The sequence below is a fragment of the Nyctibius grandis genome, chromosome Z, assembly GCF_013368605.1.
Source record: "Nyctibius grandis isolate bNycGra1 chromosome Z, bNycGra1.pri, whole genome shotgun sequence".
Lineage (NCBI taxonomy): Eukaryota > Metazoa > Chordata > Aves > Nyctibiiformes > Nyctibiidae > Nyctibius > Nyctibius grandis.
The window spans coordinates 47,186,584-47,211,811 of NC_090695.1; the positions used below are offsets into that span (position 1 = coordinate 47,186,584).

The following is a 25,228-nucleotide window of genomic DNA, read 5'->3' on the forward strand; positions in this document are numbered from 1 at the left end:
ACTCCCATGCAGAGTGATCTGCTCTTCAATCCTCATCCATAAACTCTCAGTTGGCTCATCATTGATCCCCAGGCAGACCTCCATGCATTCAAGCTACTCTCTCACATAAAGGGCAACTCCCCCTCTTCGTCTTCCCAGCCTGTCGTTACTTTGAGAGCCTGTATCCCTCCACTACAGCACTCCAGCTGTGTGAAGCATCCCATCACATCTCCATGATCCCAACAAGATCAGAGTCCTGCAACTGCACACAAATCTTTAATTCCTCATATTTATTCCCCATGCTGCATGCATTAGTGTGCAGGGACTTCAAAGAGGCACCCCAGCATGCTGATTTCCTAGAAAGGGTCTGGGTTTTTTCCATATGGTTCCTCATAGGCACTTTCTTGCTTACATGCAAATACTTGAGAGAATGCTGTAAAGCAATGCTTTAAAGAAGAGAGTCAAAGTGACTCTAACTATTTAGTATTTATGAATAAGTAATTTATTTTCAGTACGACACTTACTGAAGAAGTTTCCCATAGCCCCTTTGTGTATCTCTGCACATTAAGGCTAATTCAGTTGTTCCTACTGCCATTCTAGACTGAAGCCTGTCTATACTATTCTTAATCTCCTGTGGAGCCTCTGCAACTTCCCCAGATGACTATTCCAGAACTTCATTTTTGCTTGCCATATAGAATTTTTACCTAAAGTCTAGACTGACTTTTCCTTCTAATTTAAGGTCATGACTCCTGGTCCTGTCTGCCCTAGAGAGAACTCTGCCCTAGAGATACTCTTTGTATCTGTCTTCTTGTACTTGAAGGCAGCTGCCATGTTCTTTCCTCCTTCTCTATCTCCTGGTTTTCCTTTTCATTTTTATAAAGGCCTTGTAAGGAAAATTGTAATCAAAACAATTTTATTTGCTTCCCGTAAGGCTTCCTGTACCATAAAGATGGAATTCCATCTGGTGATTTCTCTCTTGAGCTTTATAGTATGAAACATTGCCCCTTGCTCCCCAACTTTATGTCAAGGAATGTATCTGAGGTGCATTACAGAACTTTTTTCAAGCATCTACATGCTTCCTTAGCAGTTAAGATTTTTCACTTCTCAAGTTTTGGTCTCTTTTGTCAACACTTACATCTCTCCCCAAAGAACAACTGAAATGTCTATCAAACACTAAGCTCGTGAAAGAAGGAAGAATCTTAAACAGATTACCTTCAGATGATACATAGCCAGAATCGCTGGCAACACATAAGCAATTCAATTTTTTTCTCCTTATGCTGACCCTTGTCCATGAGACAAAACCCACCAAATCTATGTTTTCCTAATCCAAAATCTTAGGACAAGAGAGATGCTTTCCATAGTTACCTGATGATCAACTATCTCAGCTCCCAGCATAACAGTAGTGGAAGAAGATTTTCTGTGCTAATCTCCCTGTAGTATTGCTCATTAAACTACTATACTACACAAATGGACAAGCAAGAGACTTTTTAGAGCAAAGCAGATAATTACATTAATTCATTCTAATGGCCAACTTTTCAACCAAGGCAAAGAATAAAAGAAAAAGAGTTCAAGACCATTCACAGTTTATCCCCCCTCCATTTATTTTTTTTTTTAACATACTATAGAGATAGTGGAATATGGTTTTACACTTGCAAAACCAAGGACACCGATATTTTATTTACCCTTTCAAACTATACCTTACAAGGCTGACAATAATTCATACAACATCAAATGAAAATTTAGAGTGATACACTGAACAGTAATGTTACAAATGCAGAGTGCAGGTCTCTGCTGCTACCATTGTTTTGGTATCAATTGTTATGTTAGTACAGTAAACAACTCCAATGCATTCTTAGTGATTAAAATGCTGTGTTTCACCTGCACTGGAGACACCATGCTAATGCCACTTCAACAGCTGTAGAGCACTCCCTGGTTTTTTTCCAGCACCTGCCATATGACTCTCCATTACAAGTATGCTAATGCCATACTAGTGAGTAAATTATACTGGTGGATCCAGCCATCACTGGAGTGACAGATACCTACACATCACAGCTACTCTTCATACACTTTTAACCACTTCCTTAAGACACTCTCCTATTGTTACTCCTACTGTTCTTATCACCTTTTAGCTTATACTTCACTTTTTTTACTATCTGTAAATGCTAAGCATGAACACAAGCTCCACTCTTTCTCAGTACTCCACATTCTGATAACACTTATGTGTTTAAATGCTGGAACTAAACATCATCTCCCCCTTCCGTAGGGTACCACAGATGCCCTCCTATATCTCTGCTAGTTTTGCATGGTCTACAGACAAATTGCTCATTACCTGGCATCTAAAGAAAATCTTAGTTTCAAGCACCTCCTTGTTTCAGTTGCACAAAAACAATAATAAATTTCACTTTTTTCCCAAAATTTCCACGGTATTGCTTTAGCTAGGTTGGAGCTACAACCAAGGCCACTATAAAAACGTTTTCAGCCCCAAGTATGCCAAGTGGTAACATACTATAGTGTGCAAACCTTACTCATTTCTAATTTAATGCTTTTCTGAAGTCTCGAACTCTGCTTTATTTGATCTCTAATCACAGCTTCAGAAAGACATGCTTATACATTTGAAATCACTTACTTGCTGTGTATCCGTAATGACCATACACATGTGGATACTTGAGTGATGAATTACATGAATGGAAATATGCAGCATACTTTTGCAAACCTATCTAGAGCTTTATGAATTTGTAATTTAAAGCTAGCTACTGAGCAGACACAATACATTTCTTTTGTGACCCAAACCTTATTTCACACATTTTAAATTCTTTAAATGTTGTTACATATCTCTTCCAGAAAGGAAAAAAGAAAAAAAAAAAGTTTGACAAAAACTTACAGTTCTTACAGTTCTTTAACTCGTGTACTTTAAGTCTGTCTAAATACATTTTTAATACTGTAGCCAGTAATTAAAAAAAAAAATGCTCTCAAAGAGACAATTGAGACCTAAGATCTACTTAGTTTTACTGCATATAATAACTCTCTGATGACACTAGAATTGCTAGTGTTTATCGCAGCAACAAATGTGACATGTAGCCTAACTCTGCAGTTATTGTTTTCTTCAAGTTTGAAGCAATGGAATTAACACAATAGGTTTCCGATACACTCAGATTATTGTTACACTAACAGGTCACAAGACATCAACATTATTGTTGATACTGGAGGAATATTTTTGAAAGAATCTTTACCTCACTTGAGAAAATTAAATTTTTCCTGAAAAAAAAAAAAAGTAAATATAATAAATGTGTACTACCTTGTCACTTTACAGCTTGACTGAATCAGCTCATTTTCAATATCCAACAGACTAGAAGGCAGATTGTATTCCAAAGGTGAGGCCATTCTTTTTAAACGCAGTAAGCCAATGCAGAACTTTTCTCCCATCTCCTCCAGTTCTCTTGTCCCTATCTGCAATCCCTAATTTAAAAATAACATTTAAAAATACAAAATAGGTACATGGAGACGGACCCACACATACTGTAGAATTACTATTTAAAACACATTTCATTATTGTATTTAATACACTATCTTGCTCTAAAGACAGAACAAATATGAACTGTAAACACTCAGCAAGAGTATCTCTGAGAAAACTTAGAGAATAACTACATGATTCCTCTAAAGCTGAACAGACATTTCTGGACACATCCATATTTCTTTGGAACTTCGTAATCTACACTTCTAGCACATCAATATTAACATGACTTTACCCAGTGGCACTAGAAGAGAGACAGAGATCATATCCAAGTTTAGAAGTATAAATTATTTTAAAAGCCTGAGACAAAATTTATAAAAAGGCATTTCAAATACTAAGATTTCAAAAACAAGAGTCTTCAACAGAAGTTCCATCAGAATGAAAAAAAAACAGTGCATTCATATTGCCGCTGTGATCAAGTTCATCACTATGTTCTGACACATAAACAAGACTATTTAAGGCAACAAAGTTACTCCTTGACACAAACATCTCTTCCCCTCCTCTAAGTTACAGGCTATGCATGTTAATTCTGAAAGTATTTATTCACACATTTAGTAATTGAAAACAATGAACATGAGGCATCAAAAGCCATAGCTGTTTTCTAACTCAAATGATATACGAAGGCATTTTCCTCTGCAAAGAGTATTTAGGAGGTAGAACTTACGTAATATTCTCCAAGTATACATACATGATAAAGCCTCCCATCAGATAACCGTACACTTTTAATTTAGCCAGCAGTGCAGCATGTAGGGATAGAACCTCTGACCTCAACTACTTTATGAAAAGAGAATGATATTCCAGAGTGACCCTCAACAATTATGGAAGTGGCTAGTACTCACTGTATATACACTAATAAATTCAATGTCACAACCCAACTCAATCTCCCCCTTTGCAACTTCCATATCTCAGGAGAATTTAAAAGGATTTTAGTTTGGACCTTCTAAGCCTCTTACGGTAACAGGTAGTTAAAAAGGAGCTTTGACAAAACAAGCAGGGAAGCACAAGAACCAGAAATTGGTGGTAAGCTAAGTCATCAAGTAGGAAAATGCATGAAGCAACAAGAACGGAGTAGGAATTTTTTTACTAGAAGCTAAAAAACACACACACAAGCTTTATATATGATGCCACACTGACACTGTATTTTAAAATGCAAGGTTTACAAGAAAGTGTTATGTTGCTCTGGAAATGGTACTGTCTACACATTCTTCATGTACTTCTGTTTTGAACATACGCACACTTAATAAATGGAAAGTTTGAATTTATTTTTCTTGCAAGTTCTTTTTTTCCTCAATAGTCTTCATAAATGAGGTGCTTTTTAGTAAAAAGAAAGCTAAAGCTATATCCACTATTTCTAAACAGTGTCATCCTTCAGCCAAATGGTACAGAAACCTGTTAGCAGCGAACAAGAGTTGGATATTTGAATATTATTGTTAATAGTAATACTACTTACCTCTTTCATAATGCTTTTGTGCTGTAGGTTTCAAAGCACTTTATTAGTAAAGGAAGAATTATCCTCACTTTACTGATGGAGAAATGGAGGCAGAGAGGGTTGAAGCGATTTGCACAGTGTCTCACGGCATGTCACTGACCCCGCTGGGAACAGAAATCAGTTCTCCTCACTCTCAGTGCAGTACCTTATCCACAGAGGCCAATTTTTTGTTTTTGTTTTGTATTTGTTTGCACGTCAGTAACATTCGAAGACCCCAATCATAGCTGGGGCTCCACTACGCTAATCACAGGAAGACACAGTCCCTGCCCCAAAGAGATTAAAATAACATTAAGGACAAGAGGCAACAAGTATGCAGAAGAGGAAGGAGAAGGGTAACAGCAATCTCACTGTTACACAGATTACTAATGTGCACAACTTGATGGTTCAGAAACTTTTCCAATCATTGTCTACATCTGTTGCTGAAGAAGTTATTGTTAGTCGGCAGATTCCTTATAGACAGGACAAGACGAGTGGCTCTAAGTCGAAAAAGACAAGAGCACAGTATGAAAGAAAGTGCAAAGACAATTGTTAGAAAGGTAAATAGCGTGGTGCATGTTCCATGGCTGCTGTTTTCAGCACAGCAGAAAGAGGATATAATTAAGGTGTGACTTAAATGCATCAGATTGGAGGTGGATAACTATGAAACATCTGGATAATAAAGTTTGAATTTACTACACTGAAGGGTCTATGTACTTGCAGTAAAAGCCCATGCCAAAGTCTAGATTTGCTTCTGTCATTTCTTTAAATCATAGTGGAGAATGCAATACCACACAGCTGCCAAATACCAAATTTCTTAACCTATTTATTCTTCCATCAGCCAAATCTCTTAATTTCCAAGAAACAAGAGACTCAAAGTCTGTTTCAGGAAATAATAATAAACAGTTGCGCTAACTAATGGAACTGAGGTGAAGTTCATTTTCACTGAAGCCTTGATTACACTCCTCTTCTTGATCTTCTAATCACCTTCAGCTGTTGTTCTAGTACTTTTAACTGTGGTCTGTTGAAGTTCCTTAAGTGTTAAAAGCACTGGCTTTCAAGCACAAGCCACCTGGAGGTAGCTGGGTTTTTCTGTTTTTAAACATGCACCAATTTTCATTCCTCATACAACTTTCTTCTAGACAGTAACATTTTAGACGGCTGGTTGAAGTCTTCCTAAGCACATCATGAGAATACCTTCATATGAATAGTGTCTCAGTGATGAACTTTGCTACCTGAAAGCAAAGATGCAAAACAAAGGCACAACAGAGTGCAACCTCAAGTTGAGAAGAATCTTCCTGTAATACGTACTTAATAAATTGAAAACAGCCATACTAAGATTTGGAGAGATCAGTTGGACAGTAGAACGTGATCTTGTTCTTCTGCTTTCTTATTCAGCAGAGGCTACAAAGATGTGATCATTTTTGAGAAGTTGAAAACTCGAGATTGAAGGATCATGGCAACTGACGAAGCTTGTTGACTGAATCTTTATCTCCCAAAGTCTTCTCTTTATGTGCATTATAAAATTTCCAGATAACCAAATCTTTTTGACTAACTTAAAAATTAAGCAATACTCCCAAACTTATTGATCGCCAGTCAGTAAAGGGATTGATTTCAGTTTTCAGGTGGTTTGAATTGTTGAAGAAATTGTTCTTTTGTCTGGCCTCTTAATTATCCTCCATGGTAGATCTTGGAGCATCTTTTCACCTGAACGTTTGCTTTTCAATATCTTGGATCGCAGATTACTGAGAAATATTTGCAGGACTAATTCTCAACACACTCCAAAGACCCCACACAAGTAGTTAGAACAAGATTGCTTACAGAGATAACTGTCACCAGGGATCGTAAATTCAGGTAAGAATTGCTGATTTCAGTTCAATAGCTTCCTGGCTGGAATAGTCTAGCATCATCGCTGTCTGAGTAAAATAAAAAAATAATAAAAAGAAAAAATGATGTTCTGATATTATCCAGCTTTGGCAAAGACTCAGCATTTCTTCCACAATGAACAGAATTGTTGAGTAAGCATTTTTGTGCTTTGAACAAAATTCAGTGCTGATGCCAAACCAGAGACCGGAAAATTGCTTCAAATCTTTACATGATACACAGTCCCTCAGATCTGAACTGTCATGTCCTTTGGGATGTGAAGTAGGAGGGGAGGAATTTCTACAGTTTAACTCCTCTCTGTGTTTTGAAATAACACATTATGAAATATGTCATCTAATTTATACCACAAGTTTATTCACAGAGTTGATGGCCCCACTCCCTCCACAAAAAAAAAAAAAAAAACAAAACAAAACAAAACAAAACAAAACAAAAACCCACACCTGAGCCTTTTCATCTCTTTGACCTTCTCATTGGAGAAATGTTGCTCTTTTCTTGTCCTGTTTAGTCACCTTGGCCTTTTAGATACATTTTCTTAATAAGTCTGAGCATTATCATTGTGAAGAAAAAATTAAGAATCTTCCTGTATGTTCAGAGGATAACTAAGACTTCACAAACTGTTTTATTCCAAATAAAATGAATGACAGAACAGCAATTTGATCTCATCAGCTAGTTTATATTACATAGAAGAATGCTCTTTCAAGTACATGATTTTTCCACAGAATTCAGACAATTTTTCCCCTTATTGAAGAAGGGCTTTGCAGGTTAAGCATCTTGAAAGTTTGTCCACAAAGCATCTTCAATTCACCTTTCTTAAGAACCTTCTGTAGCAACACTGCTAAAGCTATGAAGGTTTGTGTTTGTAAGAATATTCTGGAAGTTTCAAAATAAGCAAGTTGGATGAGTTATTTTTAAAAGTTCTATAATGATGTCATCTGAGGAATAACAGAATATTCTGACAACTGCAGGAATGCTTCTGTTGTTAATTGACAAAATTAACTCATTCGTTTAGTAGTTACACACCTATTGAAATTCCTGCCAAAATATCCATCTTCCTTCTGTCTAGGGAGATAAGCATGCGTGTTGGAGCATACATTAATACATTAAACATACCTTGTTCCAACCTTTTTTCTTTCATTTGTTCCTGCTTCCCGTCCCACCCCACCCTTGATCCCAGCCTTCTGATACTCTTTTTGCCAAGCATCTTATTTGAGGCTTGTGGTCATTTTCTTGATTAGCATTCCTAAGGCTTATTTTCAAGCAGAGGAAACTGTGACTTCTTCCATGAATGTTCATTTTAAAAACTTGCTTCAATTTGTAGCTAAATTTAACCCAGTGACAGAAGTTGAGGATCAGATGTTGGGGTGGTGGTTCCTTTTTTCCCTACAAATATTTTCTTTGAAGTAAGTTTCCTACTAGTGAGGAACTACACAGGGTCACCTTTTGTTTTCAAATATCCAGCCCTGCTAACACTTTTGAAGGAGACAAATTGAAAATAGGTTTTAAGTCAAGAAGTCAAAAAACTATGATGAGTTCAGAGATGTGTAATTTGTAGCTCTGGTAACCTGATATGGAAGTGTTTTGATTTATAAGCCTGTTTCTGCAGCTACATAGGAAAATTCTGTAAGGGACACTACTAAATATCTGCTGAAGAACCATGAACTGCCATGGTGAAATTGCCATGTGTGAAGGAAATTTTCATTCTAGTATTGGCATTTAATTACTACAAAATTTTAAGAATCTACTGGAAAGAACAGTTCTGATTTTTTTTAACTACATGCATACATATATGTTACAAGCATTAATTAATATTAATCTTGTTAAAACAGCCAATAAGGATAAAAAAAACCCCTCATAGTATGTTAAGTGACAGATGAAGACTTATGCAACCTATAATATTGTAAATTATGTAATTTCACTCTAATATTAGTGTACACAGAAATCTTAGAAGAGTTGTAGAAGTTTAAAGCAAGCAAGCAAGTGGGGTTATATAGAACAAGATACCAATGCAAATGGAAGAAATTATAAAGCAAGAGCAGTTTAACTGATATATTTTCTTACCTTATATTTGCCCTGGTCACATCCACATAACGTGCTTTCCATTGTGTAGCTCCTCTGTACTCCTATCTCTCTCCAGACAACAACTCGTGCTGTTGATTCCTTGGACTTTTCCACTACAAAGCTGCAGCTGCCCATGCAGAATGCTGGGGCAGTTTGACTCAGGATCTTGGGGAGTGCCTGCAGGACAGCAATTTGAAAAATACAATGATTCTTTTATTTCACTTATTGAAGCAGGGAGGAGGGGAATATTAAATCACAAACTGTTATCAGAAAATTTCACTGCAGTTTGAATTAAAAGAACAAGTATGAAAACATTTCTCCATCTTGAATTTTCAAAAGCCAGCTCAAATGACAACAGGTTTGACATTTCTTACTTATTAAAATCCTCTTTTTGAGATTCAGTCGCTAAAATTAAGTGTTAGTCATGTGCGTAAGAATGAGGATACAAAAGAATTCTTCAAGTGATCACCATCTCCTCCTAATTCACTGAGCTAACTTTGCTCAAACTAAATGTACTACATACCCCATATAATTAACTTATTTAATTCAGTTTCAGACTGTTTCAACAACCCAATTTGCAGACCTAACACAGGCAGTATTTTATTAATTGATAAAATTCATTGGTATTCAGCAAAGCACTAGGTGCATATTTAACTTCAAGAATGTGAATCAAAGTTCAATACAAATGTTTACATAACAGCTTTGGAAAAAGACAAGAAAGAGTTATGCAAATGTATGTATTTGACCAATGCTAAATGACTACATTCTTTCCAGCTTTTCTTTGTATCAGTTAAACCAAAACACACGACTACTCTGAATTTACTATATCAGTAGTGCATTTACCATTATTAGTGCAAGCTTGCCCAAACATTTCAGTCCGCCTTTCTGAAACCAAAAGGCTTTTTCCCACAACTCTTATTGCCTGTTGTCTTTTGTGTGCTATGGTAGTGCAGGCTTAAGTGACAAAACCCCATATACATGTGTTGAGCAGCAGATGTGAATGGCATCGGACTCAGCATCCAGGAAACCATACAAGAAAAATCAAGGAGCGATAGAATTTTTTTTTATAATGAGGGAGATTTGAGGAAAAAAATCTGAAAGCATCTGTACTCGTTTACACTCACAGATGCATAACAAGCGTTTAAACTTGCGTGTGTATTCACACGCTCTTCAAGCTTAACTCCGCATCTTCTCAAAAAAAAACAAGGGGTTTGGACGCATTAGGTTGCACAGATTTGCAATTGCCACAAGGCGGCAGTGGAGCTACACAGAAGAAACAACACAATTCTTTAAATCTTTTGGAATTTTTGAAAGCTTATGCAATGAAGTGGATGTTGTTTGTGCAAGTTTATTATGTGTATGTATTAGGGGCACACGCCTTAACTACACATATTTATAAGACGAACCCTGCCTATTCCCACAAACAAAAATGAGTATTTCTCAGAGCAATTCAGTATTTTTATCTTCTTGTTGCTAGAATATTGTTTGCCATGCTTAAATGGCTCTTCTTCATCCAGCAATTATAAATGTACAGAAGCATATTTTCCATGTATTTACTACAATGGTAGTGTTGAACACAAAAAAGCATGTATTGGTACAAAGAACCAACAAAATTAAGCACTCTACTAACACTGAATCCTTAGCTGTATTAGCATACAATGTTTAAAGCTTCCAAAATACTTTGAAGTCACTCATGAACTAAAAACAGATCGTTCTAAACAAGTCTACTCATCCTATAAAGTCATTATGTGCACAGAATAATATTGGGAAGTTATTTGAAAAGTATATTTCAAATTCATGCCAAGTGAAAAGGTACAAATGTCAAACTTACCCTGTAACCGGGGTCTTCCATCAGGTCACAAGAGGCAGCATTAACATTGGTGTGCCACATTGTCTCTTTAATGCTGCAGCCATACATAAATACATTCTTTTTACGAGAGTGACCATGATAATCGCAGTAGACCTATAATAAATCGTTTGGCAAGATAAAGCCACAGTATATGGAATTAACATTTTATAAAAGTAACAAAAGGACAAATAATATTTTTTATTTGTACTGTCAGAAGTTCCAAATAATTAGGAAACACAACTCCTTATATAATTAACTTGTGCATTAAGACAAGAAACGTAGGATTCGTCTAAGGAAGGTTTAACCTTCCACCCTAGCAAAGGAAACAGATTGAGATCTAAAGGTTTGCAGAAGACCAGTTCTCCAAGTCAAATTTAAGTGTGACACAGTTTACAAGACCATATTAAAATGTTTACTTTACAGACTAGCTATATAGACAGGGTTAAAAAGATTCAGAATTGCTTACAAACACATACTCACCAAAGGTAAACGTTTTATAGCAGCCAGATATTGCAGTAACCCTTTAGCATGGTAAATAGTGGGATGCAGATCTGGATTTGGATTTTGCCACTGTCTGTTTAAATCTTCTCCACTTAAAGAGCAACGGTGGCTATTGTGGGGGGTGGAAAAACGCATGATGTAGTCTATATTATCATACTTTTAAATAAGCCTTCCCCCCACCTTAAGTTTTCCTCATCACCACTGCTTCTTTGGAAGGAGTCTGGTAAGAAACAAACTTCAGTTTTCTAACATGCCAGATAATAGAAGTATTTGGGGTTTTTTAAGTTGTGTTACAGAAAACCTAAAAATAAATTAGAAGTAGCTTCTTATACATAGTCAATTGTAATCTTGCTTATTTGCTGCTGAAACTGAAGGCTTGTGTTTCTATTAAAATGCTAGTTCAAAATGAGTAATTTCAAATATATGGTATCTTTACAATTTTGGTATGTTGACTTCTGTAATATAGAGACTAATGTCAACCAGAAATGTAAAACTTGAAACAAGAAGCTGTTAGGAGACAAGTAGCTGTGAGAAAAACAAGAAAGAAAAAAAAAAACCACAACTAAAACACCCAAAGATCATCTCTGTATTCAGTTAACTATCAGCAAGAACTTTTAAACCCGCAGAAATTCATGTTCATGCAGTCATCTTCAGTACATTTGTCTTTAGATTGTGTCTGCTGGGACAGATTTCTTAGTTGTCTCTGTATCAAATTTTCACTTGTATCCTGAATGATTTAATTCCACATGTTACGTGTATAAAGACAGGGTTCTACTCAAATCTGTAATTGGTTTGATTTTTATTACTTTATTCACAAAACCTTTTAAAATACTACCCATAACTAGATGAGAAGGAACTGTAGATTCACCACATCAAAACTTCTATTTTATATGAAATCCCTGTAACCAAGTAAACAGACTGCTGAATGCTTACTCATAGCAGTATCAAAAGGTTCTGAAATACTCCTTAAATTTCTTAAAAGTGGTAGTAAGTGAAAGAATTACCATTAATAACCATTAATTAAATCTGGATACTCTCTTACCCTTTCTTTGCACACCTATTAACTTTCCCCCTTTTACTAACATCTGTCAACAGCCATTTCTAGAATACCCTTCTAAAAACTGTAATAAAAAAAGAGAAAAATTACGTAAAACATCTTCTGAGATTCAAGGACTGTTCTTTTTCATGAGAACCATAAACTTGTTTAGCTTTTTCTAAAAGCAGCTGTGCTCTCATACAGTACTCTACATCTGTCCAAGACTGTAGTTCAGACAGACAATTAAAATGCAATGTCAAATCACATAGGAATGATTATCATCCATGAAGAACGAAAATACTTTTTACAAAACTGAAATTCATGGAACAATGCATCTGTCTTTAAAGAGCCAAAATACGGAGAACTCCTAGCAATTTTGTAAGTGTTTTTTTTTCATATTAAGTATTGCATTTGTATGTTTCTAGGACTAGTTTAGATTTTTTTTTTCCATAAATAATAGATGCAAAGACTTAGTAGTACAGGTTACATATTTGTGAGTAAACTTAATGCTTACTTTCCATTGATGACACCATCTGGATTGAGCATGGGAATAATTTTGAAAATATAAGATTCTCGTAAACATTGGGCACTTGGATTATTGCTCATGAGGTATTCCAGGGTTCCTTTCATAACCCAGCTTGCATTAGTCTCTCCAGGATGTACACGAGCAGACAGGAAAACATAAGGACGATTCCCTAGAAGAATATGCATAGACGTTGCAAAATATGATTCAAGCTAAGTAGTGGTTTGTTAAGTGAAAAAAGAGGAAATAGCCAGCTTCATTTATTACAATGCAAAATACAGTATTTGGGAGTTGAGTATTATTGAGTATCAGTATTATTGATAGAGCTTGCCAGAACATTGTTACAAGGACTGCTAATTACAGAACTCTCAGAATGGAGCTTTAAATTCAATCAGATAATTATACAGTCACAACTAGTTTGAAGTGGCAATTATATTACAGCTTTGATGGCTTTTTTTCCAACAGCCAAGAAAAATACTAGGGTGAGCAACAAACCAGGAATGACACCATAACTAAAGCTCACTTCAGATCGCAGTAGCTTAGATTATGAAATACTTTTTGACAAGATTTTTTTTGTTTTATATCCAGATATAAACATCCTTCTTCGACTACCACAAATAAATATAATTAAATACAAAGCTAATCCAGAATATTGATGCCTCTTAAATTCATGAAATTCATTAACCTTATTTTACATTGCTATTTTTACAATGCACAAAAGTTAACACTAAGTTTTTTTCATAAAGAGTTAGTTTTACTTTATTTTCAGTTAGCAAGAAAGAAAAGTCATACTTACTGAACTGACAGATATGTTCATAGTAATTGGACTCTGGCATTGCTGTAATAGTGACTAAGGGACAACTGTTGCCAGCCAGGGTCTCACAAAGAACATCTTGTCGAAAATATATCTGTTGAGGGTTGTGCATAGATTCTAGCTTCTGAAGATGCATCTTCATCCCAGAAATAATGAAAAAATACTTCAAATCTTTTGCAGTCACATATCACAGCATATTCCACAGGTACTATTTAATCTGTCTTCCTTTTTGTTGTTCTAAACAACATTCAAGTTTCCATCATAATTTTGACCATGAAATATCATTCTCTACATCTCTGACTGACAGAATACTTCTCTTTATAGCAGAATACTTCTCTTTATAGTCTGTCTTTCCAACTGCTTCGATGAAGGCACAGAGGGTACATTATTTTCTACCGGATGATACTGTAAGGGTATGTGGAAGGTAAGAATCTCTGCTTCATGAAAGTTATCTGATCAGGGACCTTTTCAGCGCAAAAGGGAATAACGAGTAAAGCAAGAAGCAATAAACAGGAACAGAGAGAAACAATCCTGGTGGTTCAAACATAACAGAAACAATAGCAAAGACCAAGTCTCCAGTCTCTAACTGATGGGCTATTAAGAATCTACAGGCAAAGCTTTGGAGAGGGACACCTGAGGGACAAGATGGAAACAAGAGGAACACGGGGATTTGGGATATTCAAGGGGAGCCTGTGGGACTATACAAAACTTATGTACCTGATCTCTACATTCTGCCCATAGCTATCTCTCTGGGCAGCCTCACTCTCTATCCTATGCATGCAAGGGCTGTGTGGACTAGGTGCAACTAAGACAGGTGTGAGTGGATTTGGGGTCAGCAACTGGAGTGAGCAAGGGTCTCGGCATCAGCAGTTGGAGATGCCACACCTCTTGGGAGCATCTCTGTGGGCACCACAGACTTTGTGTCCAACATGTCAGCTACTGTTGGGATCGAAGTGAGTGGACATGGCGCTAGCAGCTGGAGATGTAGGCAGTGTAGGCACCCTTTCCAGCTAGTGGGGTGATAAGGGTGAGTGAAGCAAGGGAGGGTGTCTCAGTGCCAGCACCTAGAGTAGGATCATGGGTTATGAGCCCACGTGTCTGGTACCAGCTGCTGGGGATGGAGGGCAAGCATATGCATCTTCCCTGAAGCTAGTGTGCATGGGGGCGTGTGTGTGCCATTTGCTAGCAAACTTCAAAGCAAACTACACAGTGAGTATGAGGCCCCAGGCCAAGGCATGGATATCAGGTGGGCAGAGATTCCACGCTGGCATCTGGGGGGAACCACAAATGCAGAGTGCCTGTGAGATGAGTGTGCGAGTACACACATCTGTTTGCTAGTGAGCATCAGGTTGGACAAGCCTGCAAGGTGGAGGCCTGCACAGCAGGTAAGTCACTGGGATCCAAGCAGGGGTATGGCATGGATGGGCGATGCCAGTCATCCACAAATGTGCGTGTGCTTGTGATTCCAGAGAGTGGGTGGGTGTGTACTGTTACTAGTGAACAGCAATTCTTACCAGCTGGAGAGGAGAAAAGGGACTTGAGTGTCTGCAGTTATCTTTTAAGCAAGCCCTGGTAGTGTTACACACAAGTGCTCTTGAAGGCAACACCCTGTGCCAGTCTGTGTAGCCAGTCGTGCTGGTGGCAGGGTGGTGTGCAAGCAGTGTGCATGTAAGTTTCTCTCTCTCTCTCTCTGTCTTTGGGATACACACTCAGACTCACTAGCGGTTGAACCTACAAGCAAACAGGGAAGAAGCAGCCATGCCCAACAGCCCAGGACAGAGACCCCCCCCGGTCCCCTGGCTGGGCTCCAGAAGCCAGGCAGGAAGAACCTCCAGGCCCCAAAGCTGTTGGAGGCAGCGGCTGCTTATGACATCCCTTAACAGGTACTTCTTCCAAGAGCAAGTCTGGCTTAGTAAAAAGCTTCATTCAATGCTGTTACACACTGGCTACTGAATCCCCAAGTTCGCTTTTACTGCTGTGACAGAAACAACCAACAGACATTCTAGCCAAGAGTTTTGCTTAGTACCAAAAGCTGCACAACACTTCTTTAGCCAATTCATTATCCTAAAAAGGTCTCTAGTTATCTTAAATACAGTAAGTTGAATAGGTCAGATACAAAAAGGTGTATGTAGAACAGCAGGATGTGAGTCAAACACAAATACTTCATCCAATTAGCACATTTCCAGTCAATTATGAAATATGATTCCCAGAAAACCCATTTAGCCTGCAAGTAAGTATCAATTTTATTTTTCCAATTGTTCTTCAGAACAAACTACACTCTTCACCAGTCTAAACACTAATATTTTATGAAAATTCTCCATTTTACAGAGCATTTTGAACTTTATAAAAAGAAATAGAAAGAATTCACCCATGAATGCTTGTTTCACATTGTCCAAAAGTATAAATATTTATCTATCTAACAGATGACAATCTTCTCACCTTTAAAGTTGAGTATGTGTATGGATAATGGTAAGCAAAGTAGCAGACATCATCTTTATGTTGGAAAGTCACTGTGAATGTAATTGTGTAATAAGATTTTCCTTTCTGACCTCCAGCAGCAATTGAACTTCTTGAAAAGTGATTCCTAAGAGTAAAATAAAGGTAATAAACACATTAGAATATTTTTTTTTTTCATATCATTGATTATTCCTGAACACACATTCCAAGAGCCAGGAAGATTCTTAGTGATTGTATTTCTTTTCTGCATACATTCAGGTTAAATACACTGGTTCCCACCATCTATACAGGTACTTTATTACAGCAATGATACACATTCATTCATATTGGAAAAAGGCAAGTAAACAGAAACAAATAACAAAACAAAACAAAAAAAAGGGAAGCAAACAGTTGTCGACCAAGAAGGGTAATGCATGGACATGCTATACCATCTCATCCTGTGTTCCAGGATTGCGCTACAATGATTGCACCAGAAAATACAGGAGCCTAAGCACAAGATCCTGTGTGATTAGTACTACTGGAAATCACTATTAAGATTTCAGGGAAGCATGTATATATACACATTCCCTTAAAAAGCTTCTCTGGAACAGTGTGCAATTTCTGACAAAAGTATAAAAGATGAACAGCTTAAATATTAGCAGTGTGCTAACAAAATAAGACCTTATATATTTCAATCACTTCTGTTACTCTTCATAGTAATTCAGGAAGAAAACTCTGTTCACAACAGAACTACTAAAAGAGAATTATCAAACTCGGAAGCAAACGTTTCTCCTCAAAAATTGTACCTCATACTAATCTTCAGTGTAAGATTTGCTGTATGTTTGATTGGTGTACTTACTTATAGTAACAAATATCTGTCCCAACACGAGTCCAACATGGTCGAGAATGTAATGCTTCTTGAACAGAATACATGAGGGGCTGCATACCTTAAAGAAAAAATGCATCTCACCTTAATGCTTGACATTAAACATCAAGATCTTAGCAGTAATGAACCACATCAACATGTATATGTATATGCGAGTCTCCGAACTACCTATACTCCTTTACTCACTATCATAGAGTGTATTTTCATGAATGCCTGGGTATTGTACAGTCTTTCAACCAGGTGACGAAAGATTCTTCCCCCTCTCCCCTCATCGTGCCCTGATTTTCCGAAAATAACAAATTAAAGACAAAAAAGGACAATGAGACCTATGGAAGACCAAATGAAATGTTTAAACGAAAGCTATGGTTAGCATAGATGGTAATCTGCAAGAAATCTTGGGTCGCGCTCCATCCAACTCACCATTACAAAAAGGCTTCAAAGAGAATACAAAAAACTGATACTATCATCCATTCACCCGGATAGCTGGAAAACAACTAATGTTTCAGGACATTTTTTTTTTTTTTTAAAAACAGTAACTCTTTAAAGTTTGTATTTTTTGGAGAGTATTATTAAGTTGAATACTTAATGTGAAGTCAGAGTAGAAAATAATACATATTAATTGAACATTATTTACTAGTTAGATAATTAGCCAAATACATTGACTGATTCAGTCAGTGTACATAAAAAATCAAAAGTAACTACCAGGTAATTATATGCAATGTATGAATGAAGATCTAAGGTAACTGACAAAGGTCAGTAAATAATTTAAAAGCATCTTCTTATTGGTCAAACTACCTGGTATTCTTGGATTTTATCAATGTGAATTGTACAATTACAACAAAGAAGAATATAATGTTACTCTGTCCCAAGAGTTTGAGGTTGTGGGTAGAGAGGGGACCTTCTCCTCCTCCTTCTTAAAGGATGAATTTCACAAAATCGAGCAGGAAAAAAAAACCTCACAAAACAAATGGTTTTAAGCTGAATGACACCCCTCCTCCCTTGACAAGTAGAAGAAAGGTATATTCAGTAAGCCAGTACTTTTGGATGAGGTGCAAGCAGCAAACAGTACTTGCTGGAAATGGCAAGGGTCACATATGAAGCCCAGTATTTCAAAGGAGACTAACTTTACATTCTCAAATAATGTGCCTCTTTTCCTATCAATAAAATAAAACTCTTTGAGAAAGTCCCTGCTTACTTTCAAATCTTAAATTACACCTCTATTCAGAAAGGGATTAACGAAGACAGCTGTCATTCTCCTTGCACCTGTGTGGATCAACAGGCTTTGGTGTTGTCCCTCCCACAATGGTCTTCGGACAAATTTTAGCTCCAGCCACCAGTAAATTTCTTCTGCTTTGGCCTCACAAAACTTCATTTTAAAAACTGACAGCCAGTGTTTTAAGATATTTTTTTTTTTAACTGAAAATTGTCAAAACATTTTCTACTAACACTATTAAAAAAGAATCTGATCTGACAACATGAATATACTACTGATCCAAGGGCAGAGGGAAGGAAACAGCTGAGCTGTCTAGGACAGATACTTTTCTACGTATTTCATCTCGAAGTATGAGAAATGTATCTTACCGTAGTTAAACTGACTGTTTGACTTTTCACAGTTGATGATGTTAAACCGGTAACCAATGCCAGTTTTCATTCCACTGACTTCAAAGTAAAACCATTGATGATAATGATTGCTATTTATATCCGAGTTCAGAATTAGATCATACTCGTTTCTAAAGATTAACAACAACAAATCAATCTTTTTTTAAGAAGCAGAAATAAAAGGCCTTAGGTGTGAAAACAAGCGTTGAAAAATCTTACTTTCTCATCTGAATAACTTTGCGCAGGTTTCCAGATTCAAATTTGGAATTAAACTTCAAAACATCTGCTTCCTCTGGTACTGAACAACTATGAGTAGAAAAAGAAAAGGAACCAAAATGAATAAAACAAACCTACCTAAAACAAACTCATTAAGTTTCTTTTAGCCTTCACTTGGTAATTCAGAAATCATTTTGAACCTTCCTCTACATACAGTCTGGATAGCAGAAACTGTTACATCAGATGAAACTTTCATTTAAGTCTGTCATAATAGTACTGCTTTAAATATTACAAATCATATCACAGAGAAAGTAGAACAGGCTTAGCGTATTTGCTAAATATTGTTTTCAGAAGGGTAAAAACTTACCTCAAATTATCAAGGTCATACACAACTTTATCTATAACGTCATTTTGATGAATCAGTCTTTCAATATCTTGAGAGATTTTTGTCCTAAAATAAAAAACAGAGTTCCCATTTAAATTGTGGCATACTGTTTCCAATTACAAAAGAGTAATTACATCATACAACAATGAAAACTAACAAAGATGTCATGAAGACAGTGGGACAGATTTTGAGAGAGATCTCAGCCTCACCCCCACTTATGTGCACAAACTGTAAGTATACTTAAGTTTAAACACCTGCATTCACAGCTGACGGAGTCCAATATTTGTATGTGAGGAAACTGAGTTTTCATGCGCACAACCCACTGGGTTTTATCGTATGGAAAAAAACGCACCATTTCATACTTTATAACAGAAGCAGGAATTACTCAAACATTACTTATGTTAATGCTTTAATCCAGGACAGCATTTGATAACATTAGTAACTTACATAAGTCCTACCATAACTAAAATTAAAGAGTTTTAGAGAGCAGGTCGTGCAGTGAGTGTGTTAGTGCACTAGCTTTTCACCTCTGGAGATCTAGGTTCATTTATCGACTATGTAACAAGTAAGAATGAATTTGGTGATGTCAGCCAAATGTCAGGTGTATGTTTATCCAGACCATAAAACCATGGCACAACTGTCAAGTATCTAGGTCCTGGTTTGGAAAAGTAAGTATGTGCTGCAGTTCAAGAATGAAATATAGTGGCAGAGCTGTGTGGAAAAGCTTGCAAAGCACCTGCAATAAGAAGAAAAGGACGCAGATTAACAATGAAGAATATAGGAACAGAGTGGTAAAGTATGATCAGGCTGGAAATTCTCCATTTAATTAAAATAAATATTGTTAACTAACGAGAAAAAGAAGGTAAGTGCACAACTCCAGTGCCTCTTATTAAACTAAAACTAACTGGGAAAGAAAATAAGTCACAAGTCCAATGAACTGACAAAATTGTAGAAAGGTTGACTCACCACAATCTATCTGATCAGGTTCAGCTCAGGGCAGAACTACAGATTTTTGATCTTGCACTTGATCTTACACAAATCCTTAGATCTCAGTATGCCTCAGCTCTAAAGGGTCATATTACTTCCTGTCATCACAGGAGTTTTGCCAAGACAAAAACCATTACTGAATATCAGGCATTCAAATACCATAGTAATAACCAAGTAGACAAAAATGAAGAAGAAATGTTATTCAAGATGCACACAAAAAGGAAAAGTAATAGTGGACATTTTCAGGTTCCGAAAAATCAAGAGAAAAGACAAGCTATTTTAAGACAATTAAAGGAAAAAATATAAAAGCAACACGGTTGATGTGGAGCTCTGTGTTTATAGGTCAGTCCTTTGTGGATCCTGATTTACCTGATGATCACTTCTAAGTGTCAGATGATTAGAAAATACTAAAGTGATTAGAGAATACTAAAGTGCACAGCAAAAAAACAACTTAAAATTTTAAGGAATGGAAAAAAGTAGGAACTTAAACCCAAATTTACAGGGTATTAAATTATATAATTTCCTTCCCTAAAAGGCAGAATAATATAAACCACTTCATTCTCAATGACATTCTTCCAAACAATAATAATTTGGTGAGACATTTGGTGAAAGTTACATGTTACTAAATGTAAAAGAAAAAGCAAAAGCACTTCAAAGCACTAGTTCAAAAACATTGCATCTCCTAGCACATTGCAAGACTAAAAAAACCTCCCAAAAAACCCACACCACATTTGCCTAATAAAACTAAAAAGAAAACCCACTAACTCCCAACCTCAGGCCCACACACTGTTTTCTTAAATTACAAGGATGGATTATGGCAACTATTTGTTTTCTACAGAAGACTTAGCTGACGAGCAGTAACTAACTGCTTACATTAAGAACATAAATCCCACTGAATGCCAAAAGAGTTTGGACACAGCTTTATAGAAGAATTAAAAGCTTATCTATGTCCCCTAGCAAACTCATTTTCACCACTTTCCTATAAACTATAAATTCCTAAAAAGATTAAGCCCTTTTTAAACAGGTTCCCTTCTCAGAAATTTGTTACATTTCAGTAACAAGGTTCAGTCATTTGTAGAAAACTGAATTCTTAGAACAGTGTACCTTAAAAAGGTGATGCAGGACTTTTTATTCACGTTTAGCAATATTACCTGATATTTCATTCTTGTTTCATACAAGACCTAAAAAAAGTTACTTTCAACATAGAAAGTATAACAAAGATAAACCATTTTAAAGTTAAAATAAAATATACTCTAAAATTACCTTCACAGTTTAGAAATAGGTTTATGTATAACTACACAAGTAGGTTTGTTAGCTAAAAGTCAGAGTTAATATAGTGCTTTATATCTAAGAAGAATGAGCACTGGAATGACAAATTTTATCTGACTTCACTCAATTTTACTCTAGAAAATTCAGAATTATTAAGTAGTACAGAAACATACATGAAGATTTGCAAGATTTTCTTAAAATGCAGTTCTTCGGTGATTTCTGACTCAAGACTATCTCCCTTCTAAATCAGCTGATGTATCTAAAAAATAAGCTTATAAGGAAGATTCTTCTCCTTCAACACTGAACAGTGCTTTCTAGTAATGGTATATTCATTACGTCATTAGTGTTTCAACACTGTCATTTCACTAGAAAGACCACTTTTTATGACATGTGTGAAACAGCTATGGATTTTAATTATACAACCTAAAGACATTTTCATTCTGTTTATTGTGTGTCATTCTGCAGGATCTAACACAAACTGCATCCTCAGCATTTGTTACCTCTAAATTCTGTTATACTGCAAAAACTAAAAACAAACACTTATATGTATTAATTTTTTAATTTTTCCCACTAAATTTTCCTGAAAGACAGCTTTGTTAGCACAGCAAAGAGAAGAGCTCAAGTATCTTTAAACTATTAACTGCTCTATCTTTGCTAAGACACGAAGGAAGCTTTCAGGTGGGTTAGTTTGTTTGTTTGTTGGGCTTTTTTGTGGGTTGTTTTGGTTTGTTTTTTTTACAAACTACAAAATTTAGATGGGGGATGGTGGGAAGGCAGAAAGGGAGACTATAAATTAAACTTAGTATTTAGAAACTGAATTACAGAATTAGAATTAGCAATTACAGAATCAGACTGTGCTCTTGTTTATGGTTCTGCATTGATTAACGCCTACTCACCTACCTTCAAACTGCTTTTCACTGAAAACAGTTTCAGCTGCCAAAGTAAACATTGTATATGTGCCTGTTAATCTCATCCTAAAGATTGTTTCTCAAGGGAATTAAAACAACAAAAAAAGGAGTATGGCAACTCACCTCTGCACCCCATATGGCCTCTCCAGAATAGGTTCCTTAAATGGGGGTGGTATATGGCCAAAATAATCTGGATAGGCCACTTCTGAATATTCAGGAATAGATTTTGTGGTTTTTACCATTTCAATATAAAGATCACAGTCATGAACTGGTGATACATCAGAAACCTCAAGCACAACTTGTTCCCCTGATGAACTAGATCTGGAATCTTCCTCTTCCTCTGAATCCACTCCAGTGCAGCAGAGCTTTCCCAGCTGGACAGATGATCCTTCAAAGAGGCTACTTCCACAGGGTGAAACACGTTCACAAGGTTTACTACAAGCAAGTGTGGTAAGGCTAGTTTTGTTTTCTTTCTGTATTACACACCCTGTACCATAATACTGATCATTTTTTGCACTGTTCTGCAGACTGATTCTGTCCAAGCCTTTCACAATTTCTTGGCTTAGACACTGGCATGATGGAAGCAGGTTTCTTTGATCATTTTGCTGATGTAAACTACTGTCTTTAATACTATCTATCTTTGGTAGTTCCAGAAAGGCTGGCCTTCTGTTGTATTCCTCTGTCAATAAAGGATTGCTCTCCTTCAAAGCAACTCCTTTTGTTGACTGGTTTACTTCATCAGAGTGCTCCTCTCCTGCTGTAGGAACAACAATAGGTCCACCCAGATTTACACCAGGTACAAAAGGCTTTGGTTCCTTGGAAACTAATTCGCACTCCTTAAAAAAAAAAAAAAAAAAGAGATAAAATAATAAAAATATTTTTTTTAAAAAAAAAGTAAACCGTTCCTGAAGTTTCATTTATATTAGAAACCTTTCTCTTTCATTGTTCCTATCTACTCGTCTTTTAAACACCTTCGGGGATGGTGACTCTACCACTTCCCTGGGCAGCCTGTTCCTACGTTTGATAACCCTTTCTCTGAAGAAATTTTTCCTGATACCCAATCTAAACCTCCCCTGGCACAACTTGAGGACGTCTCCTCTCGTCCTATCACTTGTTACCTGGGAGAAGAAACCAACACTCACCTCGCTACAACCTCCTTTCAGGTAGCTGTAGAGAGCAATAAGGTCTCCCCTCAGCCTCCTTTTCTCTAGACTAAACAACCCCAGTTCCCTCAGCCACTCCTCATAAGACTTGTGCTCCAGACCCTTCACCAGCTTTGCTGCCCTTCTCTGGACTCGCTCCAGCACCTCAATGTCTTTCTTGTAATGAGGGGCCCAAAACCGAACACAGTATTTGACATGTGGCCTAACCAGTGCCGACTACAGGGGGACAATCACTTCCCTAGTCCTGCTAGCCACACTATTGCTGATACAAGCCAGGATGCTGTTGGCCTTCTTGGCCACCTGGGCACACTGCTGGCTCATATTCAGCTGGCCATCAAACAACACCCCCCGTCCTTTTCCACCAGGCAGCTTTCTAGCCACTCTTCTCCAAGCCTGTAGCGCTGTATGGGGTTGTTGTGCCCCAAGTGCAGGACCCGACACTTGGCCTTGTTGAACCTCATACAATTGGCCTTGGCCCATCGATCCAGCCTGTCCAGATCCCTCTGAGGGCCTTCCTACCCTCCAGCAGATCAACACTCCCTCCCAGCTTGGTGCTGTCTGCGAACTTACTTGTCCAGATCATTGATAAAGATATTAAACAGAACTGGCCCCAATACTGAGCCCTGGGGGACACCACTTGTGACCGGCCTCCAACTGGATTGAGCTCCATTCATGACAACTCTTTGGGCCCAGCCATCCAGCCAGTGTTTACCCAGCAAAGAATATGCCCATCCAAGCTATGGGCGTCAATGCGATTCTCCAGATATTTTAACCAACTACTTTGAAGAGGTGCACAGCATTTAAGGAAATACCTAATGTAATAAATCTTCGTCAGAAATCTTGTGTCTGTTCTTGCTGTTTTACTTTCTGCTGTGTGCAATAATCAGACATCAGAAAACAGTTTTCCTTTTTATCTGCCCACAGTCCCCTTCTCAGCCAGATTAAAGTAACCCATAACATTTAACTAAATAACTCACTATATAGCACTCTCACCTGTAGCTCTACAACTGCAGACTCTCATTTTTTGGTTGGCTGAACTATCCGCTCAATAAAGAATGTCAAAGTGTATTCCAGAGTCAACCTGTCACAACAAGGAATGTACTGGGAATCATATACTTTACCTGAAAGTTTTCTGAAAGTTCTGGGAAAAATTGTTCATACATTTTCAGTTCTTCTATAGGTCTTCCCAATTCCTGTCTAGGTTTCAGTTTATTAATATCAGTCTCAATATCATCATTCTGAAAGAGCAACAGAACAAATTCATCTTGTATCCAGAATTAATGAACTTTAAAATAATTACATTCACCTTTTACTTCTGACATGGCCATGCTTTAAAAGCTGAATATTACTATTTTAAAATTAGCTGAACTGCACCTTTCATCATGAAGGTTTAAGCAGCTCAGTTTTATTAGTATGCCAAAGCCTCCAATTCAACAGAAATATTACAAACATCTCAGTTTCCTTGCTTTCATGCAAACGCATTATGCACAGACATCAGACTACAATTTAAATGAGATCTGTGTATAAACCAACTACTGCAACCTGGAATGTGGAGATTTCATCTGACTGCAGTGGCAAAGGAATAACTGCTTCTATAGAAGATACTCCCTTCATCAGGGCTCATGAAAGCCTTGAATAAAATTTGTCATTCCATCCTGTGGATAGACAATTCAATTAATTCCTGAATACATGTAACATAAAAATATAGAACAAGGCAGTTCTGACCAAATGTCCCTTCCTGTCCTGACTGGCAGCTGGA

The 25,228-nt window shown here is 36.9% G+C and overlaps 1 protein-coding gene across 9 annotated transcripts in view; it reads right to left on the bottom strand.

Annotated features, from left to right (window-relative positions):
* Positions 1–25,228, bottom strand: part of AGTPBP1 (ATP/GTP binding carboxypeptidase 1) — a 74,287-nt gene that overhangs the window by 13,724 nt on the left and 35,335 nt on the right. For 5 of the 9 annotated variants that reach the window (XM_068422768.1, XM_068422771.1, XM_068422770.1 and 2 more), the window contains 13 exons: positions 24,591–24,707; positions 22,430–23,142; positions 19,125–19,208; positions 18,761–18,847; positions 18,524–18,672; positions 16,916–17,003; positions 16,060–16,204; positions 13,603–13,756; positions 12,798–12,978; positions 11,227–11,356; positions 10,729–10,860; positions 8,898–9,074; positions 3,275–3,435 (listed from right to left, as the gene is read on the bottom strand). In XM_068422768.1, coding sequence (XP_068278869.1) covers positions 3,275–3,435; positions 8,898–9,074; positions 10,729–10,860; positions 11,227–11,356; positions 12,798–12,978; positions 13,603–13,756; positions 16,060–16,204; positions 16,916–17,003; positions 18,524–18,672; positions 18,761–18,847; positions 19,125–19,208; positions 22,430–23,142; positions 24,591–24,707 — 2,318 coding nt within the window. The other 4 variants (XR_011050056.1, XM_068422774.1, XM_068422775.1 and 1 more) reach the window with 4 other exon arrangements.